This window comes from Oncorhynchus kisutch, linkage group LG16, assembly GCF_002021735.2.
Source record: "Oncorhynchus kisutch isolate 150728-3 linkage group LG16, Okis_V2, whole genome shotgun sequence".
In the NCBI taxonomy this organism is placed as follows: domain Eukaryota; kingdom Metazoa; phylum Chordata; class Actinopteri; order Salmoniformes; family Salmonidae; genus Oncorhynchus; species Oncorhynchus kisutch.
Window position 1 is genome coordinate 1,733,580 of NC_034189.2, and position 15,717 is coordinate 1,749,296.

The following is a 15,717-nucleotide window of genomic DNA, read 5'->3' on the forward strand; positions in this document are numbered from 1 at the left end:
CAAGTACTGTAATACTGTATAACACTAACACCACAGGTACTGTAATACGGTATCCCACTATAACACCAAAGGTACTGTAATACTGTATAACACTATAACACCACATGTACTGTAATACTGTATAACACTAACACCACCGGTACTGTAATACTGTATAACACCACAGGTACTGTAATACTGTATAACACTATAACACCACAGGTTTTGTGATACTGTATAACACTATAACACCACAGGTACTGTAATACTGTATAACACTATAACACCACAGGTACTGTAATACCTTATAACACCATAACACCACAGGTACTGTAATACTGTATAACACAACAGGTACTGTAATACCATATAACACTATAACACCACAGGGACTGTAATACTGTATTACACCACATGCACTGTAATACTGTATAGCACTATAACACCACAAGTACTGTAATACTGTATAACACTAACACCACAGGTACTGTAATACGGTATCCCACTATAACACCAAAGGTACTGTAATACTGTATAACACTATAACACCACAGGTACTGTCATACTGTATAACACCACAGGTACTGTAATACTGTATAACACTATAACACCACATGTACTGTAATACTGTATAACACTAACACCACCGGCACTGTAATACTGTATAACACCACAGGTACTGTAATACTGTATAACACTATAACACCACAGGTTTTGTGATACTGTATAACACTATAACACCACAGGTACTGTAATACTGTATAACACTATAACACCACAGGTACTGTAATACCTTATAACACCATAACACCACAGGTACTGTAATACTGTATAACACAACAGGTACTGTAATACCATATAACACTATAACACCACAGGTACTGTAATACTGTATAACACTATAACACCACAGGTACTGTGATACTGTATAACACTATAACACCACAGGTACTGTAATACTGTATAACACTATAACACCACAGGTACTGTAGTACCGTATAACACTATAACACCACAAGTACTGTAGTACTGTATAACACTATAACACCACAGGTACTGTAATACTGTATAACACTATAACACCACAGATACTGTAATACTGTATAACACTATAACACCACAGGTACTGTAATACTGTATTACACCACAGGTACTGTAATACTGTATTACACCACAGGTACTGTAATACTGTATAGCACTATAACACCACAGGTACTGTAGTACTGTATAACACTATAACACCACAGGTACTGTAATACTGTATAACACTATAACACCACAGGTACTGTAATACTGTATAACACTATAACACCACAAATCAAATCAAAGTTTTTGTCATGTGCGCCGAATACAACAGGTGTAGACCTCACAGTGAAATGCTGAATACAACAGGTGTAGACCTCACAGTGAAATGCTGAATACAACAGGTGTAGACCTCACAGTGAAATGCTGAATACAACAGGTGTAGACCTCACAGTGAAATGCTGAATACAGCACGTGTAAACCTTACAGTGAAATGCTGAATACAACAGGTGTAAACTTTACAGTGAAATGCTGAATTCAACAGGTGTAGTAGACCTCACAGTGAAATGCTGAATACAACAGGTGTAGTAGACCTCACAGTGAAATGCTGACTTACAGGCTCTAACCAATGACTTGGGTGGCTGTTGTCTTGGACAATTTTTAGGGCCTTCCTCTGACACCGCCTGGTGTAGAGGTCCTGGATGGCAGGCAGCTTTGCACCAGTGATGTACTGGGCCGTTCGCACTACCCTCTGTAGCGCCTTATGGTCAGATCACGAGCAGTTGCCATACCAGGCGGTGATGCAACAGGTCAGGATGCACTCAATGGTGCAGCTGTAGGACCTTTTGAGGATCTGGGGACCTATGCCAAATCTTTTCAGTCTCCTGAGGGGGAAAAGGTTTTGTCGTGCTCTCTTCACGACTGTCTTGGTATGTTTGGACGATAATAGTTTGTTGGTGATGTGGACACCAAGGAACTTGAAACTCTCAACCCGCTCCACTACAGCCATGTCGTTGTTAATGGGGGCCTGTTCGGCCCGCCTTTTTCTGTAGTCCATGATCAGCTCCTTTGTCTTGCTCACATTGAGGGAGAGGTTGTTGAGGATCAGCGTGGCAGATGTGTTGTTGCCTACCCTTACCACCTGGGGGCGGCCCGTCAGGAAGTTCAGGATCCAGGGGCAGAGGGAGGTGTTTAGTCCCAGGGTCCTTAGCTTTTTGATAAGCTTTGAGGGCACTATCGTGTTGAACGCTCAGCTGTAGTCAATGAACAACATTCTTATGTAGGTTATTATCTTATTGTCCAGGTGGGAAAGGGAAGTGTAAAGTGCGATTGAGATTGCTGTGGACCTGTTGGGGCGGTGTGCATATTGAAGTGGGTCTAGAGTGTCCGAGAGGATGCTGTTGATGTATGTACATCATGCTACCAACCTCTCTCAGGTGAATATACATCAGCACCAAATCAGGTCCAGTCTGTGTTAATATGACTATCCTCTTTCAGCTGGTCCAGTCTGTGTTAATGTGACTGTCGTCTCTCAGCTGGTCCAGGCTGTGTTAATATCCTCTCTCAGCTGGTCCAGTCTGTGTTAATGTGACTATACTCTCTCAGCTGGTCCAGTCTGTGTTAATATCCTCTCTCAGCTGGTCCAGTCTGTGTTAATATCCTCTCTCAGCTGGTCCAGTCTGTGTTAATATCCTCTCTCAGCTGGTCCAGTCTGTATTAATGTGACTATACTCTCTCAGCTGGTCCAGTCTGTGTTAATATCCTCTCTCAGCTGGTCCAGTCTGTGTTAATATCCTCTCTCAGCTGGTCCAGTCTGTGTTAATGTGACTATCCTCTCTCAGTTGGTCCAGTCTGTGTTAATGTGACTGTCGTCTCTCAGCTGGTCCAGGTGTTTAGTTCCAAGTGGTCCAGTCTGTGTTAATATCCTCTCTCTCTCCTGTGTTTAGTTCCAGGTGGATCTGGTCCAGTCTGTGTTAATATCCTCTCTCTCTCCTGTGTTTCGTTCCAGGTGGATCTGGTCCAGTCTGTATTAATATCCTCTCTCTCTCCTGTGTTTCGTTCCAGGTGGATCTGGTCCAGGTGATTTGACCTATGCTGACATCAACCACACAGAGAAAAGACAACACAACAGGAGGAGAGGTAGGAAGAAGGGAGAGACTAACAACACTTTCTGAAGTAAATATGTTTTTACTGTGTCACTAGTTGTAACCTGTTTATGTGTTTCTTTCAGAGAACGTTGTTCCAGACCCTGTCTACTCAGCGATGAAGACAGACAGACAGAGACACAGGTCAGAAGGTCATTCCAGACCCTGTGTACTCAGCAGTGAAGACAGACAGATAGAGATACAGGTCAGAAGGTCATTCCAGACCCTGTCTACTCAGCAGTGAAGACAGACAGATAGAGATACAGGTCAGAAGGTCATTCCAGACCCTGTCTACTCAGCAGTGAAGACAGACAGACAATGTTTGATCCAAGTTAAACAATTTAAAGGCAATGCTACCAAATACTAATTGAGTAAACTTCTGACAAACTGGGTGTCACGACTTCCGCCGAAGCAGCGTTCGGTGGTCGACGTCACCGGCTTTCTAGCCGCCACCGAACTACGTTTCGTCCATTTGTTTTGTCTTGATTGGACACACCTGGTTCCCATTACATCATTATTTATTCCCTATTTAACCCTCTGGTTCCAACATGGTTTTGTTCACTATTTCTGTGAGCTGGAGTATTTTCCCTCCGTGGAATTATTTTGTGATTTATTCGAGTAAAGTCATTTTCTTACTCAGGTCTGTGTCCTGCACCTGACTCTGTCCTACCTTCTGCACACTGACACTTGACACGGGGAATGTGATGAAAGAAATAAAAGCTGAAATAAATCATTCTGTCTACTATTATTCTGACATTTCACATTCTTAAAATAAAGTGGTGATCCTGACTGACCTAAGACAGGGAATGTTTACTAGGATTAAATATCAGGAATTGAGAAAAACTGAGTTTAAATGTATTTGGCTAAGGTGTCTTTCGACTTCAACTGTATATTATGAATGATGTAGCACGTAGTGTTTATGAATTATGTAGCTTGTTGTGTTTGTTATGAATGATGTAGCATGTTGTGTTTGTTATGAATGATGTAGCATGTTATGTTTGTTATGAATGATGGAGCATGTTATGTTTGTTATGAATGATGGAGCATGTTGTGCTTGTTATGAATGATGGAGCATGTTGTGTTTGTTATGAATGATGGAGCATGTTGTGCTTGTTATGAATGATCCATTGTGATATGTTTGTTATGAATTGTTAGGAATCCCTTTTGGCCCGACAGTCTAGGGGGGATGGTAATGAGACCCGTAACATAACTCATGCAAATTATAATTTTGACAAAGTAAAAGTGTGAACGAAATAACCAGGACAACTGAAATCTACCGTCAAACTAAAAGTTTATTTATAAACACACGGTAATGGGGGGAGCAGGAAAAGGGGCTGAGCTGGACCCAAGGAAAGAAACAATAAATATACACAAACACCCCTAAGCTAGACTAGCCTACTTTAACAACAGCTAACTAACTAACCAAAAACACCCCTAAGCTAGACTAGCCTACTTTAACAACAGCTAACTAACTAACCAAAAACACCCCTAAGCTAGACTAGCCTACTTTAACAACAGCTAACTAACTAAACAAAAACACCCCTAAGCTAGACTAGCCTACTTTAACAACAGCTAACTAACTAACCAAAAACACCCCTAAGCTAGACTAGCCTACTTTAACAACAGCTAACTAACCAAAAACACCCCTAAGCTAGACTAGCCTACTTTAACAGCTAACTAACTAACCAAAAACACCCCTAAGCTAGACTAGCCTACTTTAACAACAGCTAACTAACCAAAAACACCCCTAAGCTAGACTAGCCTACTTTAACAACAGCTAACTAACTAACCAAAAACACCCCTAAGCTAGACTAGCCTACTTTAACAACAGCTAATTAACTAACAAAAAATACAGTGGGTGGTCCGCCCAGTTCTAACTAGTGTATTTAACAAAGTTCACCTACGGGTAGTGTATGCCCATGGGCGACTTGTCTTGGTTTCCCCCTTTTCCCACAAGCAACAAACAAACACCATAACCAAAAACAATACTCACAGGTGATGACAAAGTGCTATGGAGGTGCTCAAACAAAAGAGAGGTTAAGACACAAAGCGAGAGTGAAACACAGAGACCTACAGACATGGCATTTACAGAGAGATTGAGCTCTAAAGCAAACAAATGATGGGGTTTTTAAACCATGGGGAAGGAACTGTGATAGGAGGAGGTGTGTCTTCTGATTGATGATTGATTGTTGACTGATTGGGGAGTGATGATTTTCACCTGTGAGGGGAGAAGGAGAGAAAAGAAACACACACACAGGATACACACACACACAGGATAACTGTATCTGTAACATGAATGATTGTGTGTGTTATGAAGTATTTTGCATGTTGTGTTTGTTATGAATGATGTAGCATGTTGTGTTTGTTATGAATGATGTAGCATGTTGTGTTTGTTATGAATGATGTAGCATGTTGTGTTTGTTATGAATGATGTAGCATGTTGTGTTTGTTATGAATGATGTAGCATGTTGTGTTTGATATGAATGATGTAGCATGTTGTGTTTGTTATGAATGATGTAGCATGTTGTGTTTGTTATGAATGATGTAGCATGTTATGTTATGAATGATGTAGCATGTTGTGTTTGTTATGAATGATGTAGCATGTTGTGTTATGAATGATGTAGCATGTTGTGTTATGAATAATGTAGCATGTTGTGTTTGTTATGAATGATGTAGCATGTTGTGTTTGTTATGAATGATGTAGCATGTTGTGTTTGTTATGAATGATGTAGCATGTTATGTTATGAATGATGTAGCATGTTGTGTTTGTTATGAATGATGTAGCATGTTGTGTTATGAATGATGTAGCATGTTGTGTTATGAATAATGTAGCATGTTGTGTTTGTTATGAATGATGTAGCATGTTGTGTTTGTTATGAATGATGTAGCATGTTGTGTTTGTTATGAATGATGTAGCATGTTGTGTTTGTTATGAATGATGTAGCATGTTGTGTTTGATATGAATGATGTAGCATGTTGTGTTTGTTATGAATGATGTAGCATGTGGTGTTTGTTATGAATGATATAGCATGTTGTGTTTGTTATGAATGATGTAGCATGTTGTGTTTGATATGAATGATGTAGCATGTTGTGTTTGTTATGAATGATGTAGCATGTTGTGTTTGATATGAATGATGTAGCATGTTGTGTTTGTTATGAATGATGTAGCATGTTGTGTTTGATATGAATGATGTAGCATGTTGTGTTTGATATGAATGATGTAGCATGTTGTGTTTGATATGAATGATGTAGCATGTTGTGTTTGTTATGAATGATGTAGCATGTTGTGTTTGATATGAATGATGTAGCATGTTGTGTTTGTTATGAATGATGTAGCATGTTGTGTTTGATATGAATGATGTAGCATGTTGTGTTTGTTATGAATGATGTAGCATGTTGTGTTTGATATGAATGATGTAGCATGTTGTGTTTGATATGAATGATGTAGCATGTTGTGTTTGATATGAATGATGTAGCATGTTGTGTTTGTTATGAATGATGTAGCATGCTGTGTTTGTTATGAATGATGTAGCATGTTGTGTTTGTTATAAATGATGTAGCATGTTGTGTTTGTTATGAATGATGTAGCATGTTGTGTTTGATATGAATGATATAGCATGTTGTGTTTGATATGAATGATGTAGCATGTTGTGTTTGATATGAATGATGTAGCATGTTGTGTTTGATATGAATGATGTAGCATGTTGTGTTATGATTGATGTAGCATGTTGTGATATGAATAATGTAGCATGTTGTGTTTGATATGAATGATGTAGCATGTTGTGTTTGTTATGATTGATGTAGCATGTTGTGATATGAATAATGTAGCATGTTGTGTTTGATATGAATGATGTAGCATGTTGTGTTTGATATGAATGATGTAGCATGTTGTGTTTGTTATGAATGATGTAGCATGTTGTGTTTGATAGGAATGATGTAGCATGTTGTGTTTGATATGAATGATGTAGCATGTTGTGTTATGATTGATGTAGCATGTTGTGATATGAATGATGTAGCATGTTGTGTTTGATATGAATGATGTAGCATGTTGTGTTTGTTATGATTGATGTAGCATGTTGTGATATGAATAATGTAGCATGTTGTGTTTGATATGAATGATGTAGCATGTTGTGTTTGATATGAATGATGTAGCATGTTGTGTTTGATATGAATGATGTAGCATGTTGTGTTTGTTATGATTGATGTAGCATGTTGTGATATGAATGATGTAGCATGTTGTGTTTGATATGAATGATGTAAAATGTTGTTTTTGTTATAAATGATGTATTATTTTGTGTTTCTTATAAATGATGTAGCATGTTGTTTCTTATAAATGATGTAGCAAGATGTGTTTGTTATGAGTTATGTATTGTGATGTGTTTGTTAAGAATGATGTAGCATGTTATGTTTGTTGTGATGTAGCATGCTGTGTTTGTTATGATGTAGCATGTTGTTTGTTATGAATGCCTATAGCATGTTGTGTTTGTTAAGATGGATGTAGCCTGTTGTTTGCTATGAGTAATATAGCATACTGTGTTTGTTATGATGTAGCATGTTGTGTTTGTTATGAATTATATAGCATGTTGTGTTTGTTATGAAATATGTTGCATGATGTTGTCTTTGTTTTTAATGATGTAGCATGTTGTGTTCATTATGAATTATGTAGCATGTTGTGTTTGTTTTGAATGATGTAGCATGTTCTGTTTGTTTTGAATGATGTAGTATGCTGTGTTTGATATGACTGATGTAGCATGATGTTTGAAATGAATGATGTAATCGTGTTGTTTGTTGGTAAAAGAAAAAAAAACGTTATTTTGTATCTTTTTTGTACCATCACCTTTGAAATGCAAGAGAAAGACCATAATGTATTATTTCAGCCCATGTATAGATTTTGGCCACTATATGGCATCAGTGTATGTGCAAAGTTATAGACTGATCCAATGAACCATTGTATTTCTGTTCAACATTTTGTATCAAGACTGCCCAAATGCGCCTAATTTGTTTATTAATAACTTTTCATGTTCAAAATGGTGCACTCTCCTCAAACAATAGCATGGTATTATTTTGCTGTAATAGCTACTGTAAATTAGATAGCGCAGATTAACAAGAAATTAATCTGCCAATATCAGAAATGTCTATATCCTGGGAAATGTTCTTGTTACTTACAACCTCATGCTAATGGCATTAGCCTACGTTACCTCAACCGTCCCGTTTAAGGGACACCGATGCCAAATAAGTTTTTAAGATGCTTTATTTTAGGGGTTTAGTGAAGGCAGGTTTTTTTACCCTTAGGACAAGGGGAGTATACATGATGTTAAGACTACACAAGGGTTAAACTAATAACACACAAATTATTGTATTTTTCTTGTCTATATTGAATACGTCTTTTAAACATTCACAGTGACTCCTGTGGCGGGCCGGGCGCAGTGCATGCTAACCAAGGTCACCAGGTAAATGGTGTTTCCTCCGAAACATTGGTGCGGCTGGCTTCCGGGCTTGAATACCACGAAATTGGGGAGAAAAGGGTGTAAAATAAAAAAGTTTGTCGAAACATGTCAAATTATGTTTATAATTAATCCTCAGGTTGTTAATTGTCTTATAATCAATAACATTTGAACCGGACAATACCGTTTTCAAAAGAAAGGAAAAATAACCAACGGCGCGCTCATGGGAGCGCCCAAATCAGGTCTGCATACTTCCCCTGTCCACTTACCAAAATGGCATTTTACTTGTTGTTTTTCTAAATAAAAGCCTGAAACCATGTCTAAAGACTGTTAACCTGTAGTGACGCCCATCCCGTGAACAGGACCGTTATCATCATCTGACACTAATTAGCATAACGCAACGGACATAAATCTTCCTAGAAAATATTCCTATTCATGAAAATCACAAGTGAAATATAGTGGAACACAGCTTAGCATTTTGTTAATCACCCTGTCATCTCAGATTTTCAAAATATGCTTTACAGCCAACGCTAGACAAGCATTTGTGTAAGTTTATCATAGCCTAGCATAGCATTATGCCTTGCTAGCAGCAGGCAAACGTATTATTCCAAATTAGTTCCATAATATCGACAGAAACATGACAAACGTTGTTTAGAATCCATCCTCAAGGTGTTTTTCTAATATCTATTCGATAATATATCAGTTGGGACAATTCGTTTTTCACTGTGACCAATTGGAGTAATGGCTACCTCTGTATTTTACGTGAGAATCTCTCTCGGAGCCACCATGTGACCACTTGCGCAATGTGGCTTCCTACGGCTATTCTTCAACAGAAATGCGTAAAAATACGTCACAATGCTGTAGACACCTTGGGGAATACGTAGAAAGCGTAAGCTCGTTGATGGTACATTCACAGCTGAATAGGGAGTCATTGGAACGCAGTGCTTTCAAAACCTGGGGCACTTCCGGATTGGATTTTTCTCAGGCTTTCGCCTGCAACATCAGTTCTGTTATACTCACAGACAATATCTTTACAGCTTTGGAAACGTTAGAGTTTTCTATCCAAATCTGTCAATTATATGCATATTCTAGCATCTTGTCCTGACAAAATATCCCGTTTAAAACGGGAATGTTTTTTTTTCCAAAAATGAAAATACTGCCCCCGAACACCAAGAGGTTTTAACATCTAGGATCTGCAATCTGATTCCTAACCCATTGCATTCTCTTTAGGCGTTGAGTTGAAAAACAGCCACGTGAAAATAATTCCATTTCCTGGATGGATTTTTCTCGGGTTTTCGCCTGCCATATCAGCACTGTTACACTCACATAAATTATTCTAACAGTTTTGGAAACTTTAGAGTGTTTTCTATCCAATACTACCAATTAAAGCTCATTCATTCAAAATTCTAAATTCTAAATCCTGCCCAAGAAATGTGTGCTGACGTGGTATTAACATGTATTTATTTGCTGTAACTAGCTGCAGTGATTAGCTGTGCAGTGATTAGCTGTGATAGCTGTGATTGAACCATGTTTAAAGTGTTGATAACTGTAGCTCTGACTGAGTCTATCTCTGATTAAAGTGTTGATAACTGTAGCTCTGATTGAACCATGTTGTAAAGTGTTGACAACTGTAGCTCTGATTGAACCATGTTGTAAAGTGTTGATAACTGTAGCTCTGATTGAACCATGTTTAGAGTGTTGATAACTGTAGATCTGATTGAACCATGTTGTAAAGTGTTGTTAACTGTCTGTTTAGGTGAAACCAGGGTACCCAGGAAGACACACCAAGACCAATTAGGTGAGTTTCTACCTAACAACACAACAGCTGCAGGGTCACAATATGGCATTCTGAACACAGTGTGTACTATATTATATTACCTCTTAGTAGAAAGTAGGATGGTTTAGAGTCAACTACCACAATATGGTATTCTGATCACAGTGTGTACTATATTATATTACCTCTTAGTAGAAGTAGAAAGTAGGATGGATTAGAGTCAACTACCACAATATGGTATTCTGAACAGTGTGTACTATATTATATTACCTCTTAGTAGAAGTAGAAAGTAGGATGGATTAGAGTCAACTACCACAATATGGTATTCTGAACACAGTGTGTACTATATTATGTTACCTCTTTGTAGAAGTAGAGTGAATGGTATCGATAAATAGTAAATTAGCCCTGGTATTGATTGGAGAGAGCTGGTATTGATAAATAGTAAATAGTGCTGGTTTTGATAAATGGTAAAAAGCCCAGGTAGTAAGTAGCCCTATATTGATAAATGGTAAATTGCCCTCATATTGATAATTAGTAAATAACCCTGGTATTGATAAGGGAGAACTGGACATAAGCAGGAGCCCCATTGGAAGTAATTTGATAGAATTCTAAGTAGCACAGTATTGACTAGTAAATCATCTGATATAATTTACATTTCTAAGTGGTTCTGTATTGGATAAGTAAATACATAGCCACAATGATGAACTACTTCTGTGTTGAACAGGTGATCGTGTTGAAGAAGAGTGAGGCTGAGATCACCTGATCACCATAACAACCATCAGAATGGAACTCATGGAATTCTAATATAGAACTGTGAGTCACAATGCTGTATGTTGTTACATTGTAGCTCCACCTGCTGGAACAATAGTGGCATTTGATCAAATGTCATCTATTAACTGATACATGTATTATTCTGATTGGAATGTGTTTCAATATAATGTGTGTTGTATTATTCATTCAGCAGCTGTCCTTTAACATCAGTCATATACTGGTCATATACTGTATAGCATTATGGTTGATACATTGTAAATGCCTTCACTTCTCATGTCTATACAGATCAACTGATAGGTGTTGTGGTTCAGGCATTATTGTTACAGGTTCAGTACAATGTTATACCGTTACATGTTACAGAGATAGAAAACATACAGGAGAGGAGAATTCAATTATTACAATTATTTACTTTATTTTCCCATTTTGGTCTCATTATGTTATTTTGTTTCAACATAACTAATGTAGGCCTTTTGTTTTATTGTGTTTTGTGCAAAACCATTATTTTTCAATGAATCATCCTGGTAAGATATTGCTTTTGTCTTTGTAGCATATAGAATTAAATAAATGATTCTCCTCAATCATGTAGCCTTTTATTAATCTGTTCTGAATGACATCACAACCACTCTGTTTATAATTTCATTCACTTCCCTTGAGTATCTTCTAAATCCCCATTCCAGGTTTCCCCTACAGCCCCCAGGGCCTTTAGTATCTAATAAATGCTCCATTCCAGGTTCCCCCTACAGCCCCCAGGGCCTTGAGTATCTAATAAATGCTCCATTCCAGGTTCCCCCTACAGCCCCCAGGGCCTTGAGTATCTTCTAAATGCTCCATTCCAGGTTCCCCCTACAGCCCCCAGGGCCTTGAGTATCTTCTAAATGCTCCATTCCAGGTTCCCCCTACAGCCCCCAGGGCCTTACAAGCTGTAGACCACACTATATACCAAGAGAGTTCTCATCTATATTATTCATACTATTTACCACCACAGAACGAAGCTGGCACTAAGACCAACTCTATAAGGCCATAAGCAAAGGAGAAAATAGGAGCGCACCTAATGGTCTACACCTATTGGTTAAGGGCTGGTCATGTGACCATTTCACTGTGAGGTCTACACCTATTGGTTAAGGGCTGGTCATGTGACCATTTCACGGTAAAGTCTACACCTATTGGTTAAGGGCTGGTCATGTGACCATTTCACTGTGAGGTCTACACCTATTGGTTAAGGGCTGGTCATGTGACCATTTCACGGTAAAGTCTACACCTATTGGTTAAGGGCTGGTCATGTGACCATTTCACTGTGAGGTCTACACCTATTGGTTAAGGGCTGGTCATGTGACCATTTCACTGTAAAGTCTACACTTGTTTTATTCGGTGCATGTGACAAAGTTTTTAGTCAGTTAAGAACAAATTCTTATTTACCATTACGGCCAACCAAAAGGCCTCCTGCGGATTAAAAATACAAATAAATTAAATAAAAATATAGGACAAGAAACACATCACGCCAAGAGAGACAACACAACACTACATAAAGAGAGACCTAAGACAACAACATAGCAAGGCAGCATCACATTACAACACAGCATGGTAGCAACACAACATGACAACATCTCTGATAAAATTTGTGTAATTTCTGCCATACTGCTCACATCAGCTAGACTACAACTGACAGTGAAAGTCACATTTTATATGATCAACGTTCATGGGAAAATTTCACATCGCAAGTTTGTTGCAAGTTGAAATATTTACTACAGCCTACTTGTTGTCACATTTATTTCACGACTCCTATTTGTGCACGTCTGTTTTTAGGACATTTGACAAAGTTAATGTCTGTATCAGGGCTTCCTAATATTCACTATTGTTCCAATATGTCCCGAGAGGCGCAGCGGTCTCAAGGCAGTGCTTGAGGCGTCACTACAGACACAGCCTGGAATCAAACCAGGGTATCACAGCCTGCCGTGATTGGGAGTCCCATAGGGCTGCCTATAATTGGCCCAGCGTCGTCCGGGTTTGGCCGGAGTAGGTCGTCTTAATTGTTCTTAACTGACTTGCCAAGGTTACATAAAAAAAAAAAATATGAACATGAAGTTAATGTCCATATCAGACCACTAGATGGATCTAGATATCGCGAGATGACATGAAGTTAATGTCCATATTTGAACAATAGATGGAGCTAGATATCCCGAGATGATATTCAACTAGAAGTACTGTAAGTGAAAGTGAAAGTAAAGTGTGAAACTCCACCACCCTTTTCCTCCGTTATTTCTGGAACAGACGTCGTGTTACATTCTGTGCGTTGCCAAATTAGCCTTTCAACTGTTTTGGTTTATGTTTCTAAACTCCTAATAATTTTATTCACCAGTTACAAACAGCTTTACCTTGGAGTCAGACTTGTTTTGTTAGTGAAATGAAGACCTTTCCGACCTCGGCGGTCTGGTGTTTTGGGATTCTGTTCATCAGTGCTTCATTGATAACGACAGGTAGGACACAACATTATTCCTTCATTATTTAGCCTGCAGGATATTTTATTATCTGAACATAATATTAACAAGAAAGAAACGGGGAGAATTCAAGTTCAGGATCATAACCGAGTGCAGGAAATATAGATGTCTTGTCGTCTGACGGGGCAGTTTGGGTGTGGTGCTGTAGGGTGTGGTGCTGTAGGGTGGTGGTGCTGTAGGGTGGTGGTGCTGTAGGGTAGTGGTGCTGTAGGGTGGTGGTGATGTAGGGTAGTGGTGCTGTAGGGTGGTAGTGCTGTAGGGTGGTGGTGCTATAGGGTGGTGTCCGTGGAAGACAGGACCGTTTGGGGTGTGGTGGTGCTGTAGGGTGGTGGTGCTATAGGGTGGTGTCCGTGGAAGACAGGACCGTTTGGGGTGTGGTGGTGCTGTAGGGTGGTGGTGCTATAGGGTGGTGTCCGTTGAAGACAGGACCGTTTGGGGTGTGGTGGTGCTGTAGGGTGGTGGTGCTATAGGGTGGTGTCCGTGGAAGACAGGACCGTTTGGGGTGTGGTGGTGCTGTAGGGTGGTGGTGCTGTAGGGTGGTGTCCGTGACCGACAGGACAGTTTGGGGTGTGGTGATGCTGTAGGGTGGTGGTGCTGTAGGGTGGTGTCCGTGACAGAAAGGACAGTTTGGGTGTGGTGGTGCCTTAGGGTAGTGGTGCTGTAGGGTGGTGTCCGTGGAAGACAGGACAGTTTGGGGTGTGGTTGTGCTGTAGGGTGGTGGTGCTGTAGGGTGGTGGTGCTGTAGGGTGGTGTCTGTGACCGACAGGACAGTTTGGGGTGTGGTGGTGCTGTAGGGTGGTGGTGCTGTAGGGTGGTGGTGTTGTAGGGTGGTGGTGCTGTAGGGTGGTGTCCGTGGAAGACAGGACAGTTTGGGGTGTGGTGGTGCTGTAGGGTAGTGGTGCTGTAGGGTGGTGTCCGTGACCGTCAGGACAGTTTGGGGAGTGGTGGTGCTGTAGGGTGGTGGTGCTGTAGGGTGGTGGTGCTGTAGGGTGGTGTCCGTGACAGACAGGACAGTTTGGGTGTGGTGGTGCTGTAGGTTGGTGTCCGTGGAAGACATGACAGTTTGGGGTGTGGTGGTGCTGTAGGGTGGTGGTGCTGTAGGGTGGTGGTGTTGTAGGGTGGTGGTGCTGTAGGGTGGTGCTGTAGGGTGGTGGTGCTGTAGAGTGGTGTCTGTGACAGACAGGACAGTTTGGGGTGTGGTGGTGCTGTAGGGTGGTGGTGCTGTAGGGTGGTGTCTGTGACAGACAGTGCAGTTTGGGGTGTGGTGGTGCTGTAGGGTGGTGTCCGTGACAGACAGGACAGTTTGGGGTGTGGTGGTGCTGTAGGGTGGTGTCCATGACAGACAGGACAGTTTGGGGTGTGGTGGTGCTGTAGGGTGGTGTTCGTGACAGACAGGACAGTTTGGGGTGTGGTGGTGCTGTAGGGTGGTGTCCGTGACAGACAGGACAGTTTGGGGTGTGGTGGTGCTGTAAGGTAGTGCTGTAGGGTGGTGGTGCTGTAGGGTGGTGGTGCTGTAAGGTGGTGGTGTTGTAGGGTGGTGTCCGTGACAGACAGGACAGTTTGGGGTGTGGTGGTGCTGTAAGGTGGTGCTGTAGGGTGGTGGTGCTGTAGGGTGGTGGTGTTGTAGGGTGGTGGTGCTGTAGGGTGGTGGTGCTGTAGAGTGGTGGTGCTGTAAGGTGGTGGTGCTGTTGGGTGGTGGTGCTATAGGGTGGTGGTGCTATAGGGTGGTGGTGCTGTAGGGTGGTGGTGCTGTAGGGTGGTGGTGCTGTAGAGTGGTGGTGCTGTAAGGTGGTGGTGCTGTTGGGTGGTGGTGCTGTAGGGTGGTGGTGTTGTAGGGTGGTGGTGCTGTAGGGTGGTGGTGCTGTAGGGTGGTGGTGCTGTAAGGTGGTGCTGTAGGGTGGTGGTGCTGTAGGGTGGTGTCCGTATTTACACAATACTTCAATATGGCAGTGACTGTTTCATAGCAGGTTAGGAGAATTCTGTCTGCCTCTAACAACCTAACTGATAGAACTAACAACCAGTCTGCTTCTCTAACAACCTAACTGATAGAACTAACAACCAGTCTGCTACTCTAACAACCTAACTGA

General features: G+C 40.7%; 2 protein-coding genes across 31 annotated transcripts in view; both read left to right on the plus strand.

The window, feature by feature from the left end:
• LOC109882059 (Fc receptor-like protein 5) overlaps nucleotides 1–11,713 on the plus strand; it is a 305,344-nt gene extending 293,631 nt beyond the window's left edge. Inside the window, exons 8-12 of one of the 3 annotated variants that reach the window (XM_031791552.1) lie at nucleotides 3,067–3,141; nucleotides 3,233–3,290; nucleotides 8,548–8,596; nucleotides 10,347–10,388; nucleotides 11,089–11,713. In XM_031791552.1, the coding sequence (XP_031647412.1) occupies nucleotides 3,067–3,141; nucleotides 3,233–3,290; nucleotides 8,548–8,596; nucleotides 10,347–10,388 (224 nt within the window). In that variant the 3' untranslated portion in view covers nucleotides 11,089–11,713. Of the gene's footprint in view, nucleotides 1–3,066; nucleotides 3,142–3,232; nucleotides 3,352–8,547; nucleotides 8,597–10,346; nucleotides 10,389–11,088 lie in introns of all 3 variants that reach the window. The other 2 variants (XM_031791551.1, XM_031791553.1) reach the window with 2 other exon arrangements.
• Nucleotides 11,714–13,327: 1,614 nt separating this feature from the next.
• LOC109886139 (butyrophilin subfamily 3 member A2-like) overlaps nucleotides 13,328–15,717 on the plus strand; it is a 164,248-nt gene continuing 161,858 nt past the window's right edge. For 15 of the 28 annotated variants that reach the window (XM_031791535.1, XM_031791522.1, XM_031791541.1 and 12 more), the window contains exon 1: nucleotides 13,330–13,609. In XM_031791535.1, coding sequence (XP_031647395.1) covers nucleotides 13,537–13,609 — 73 coding nt within the window. In that variant the 5' untranslated portion in view covers nucleotides 13,330–13,536. Of the gene's footprint in view, nucleotides 13,610–15,717 lie in introns of all 28 variants that reach the window. The other 13 variants (XM_031791520.1, XM_031791524.1, XM_031791521.1 and 10 more) reach the window with 3 other exon arrangements.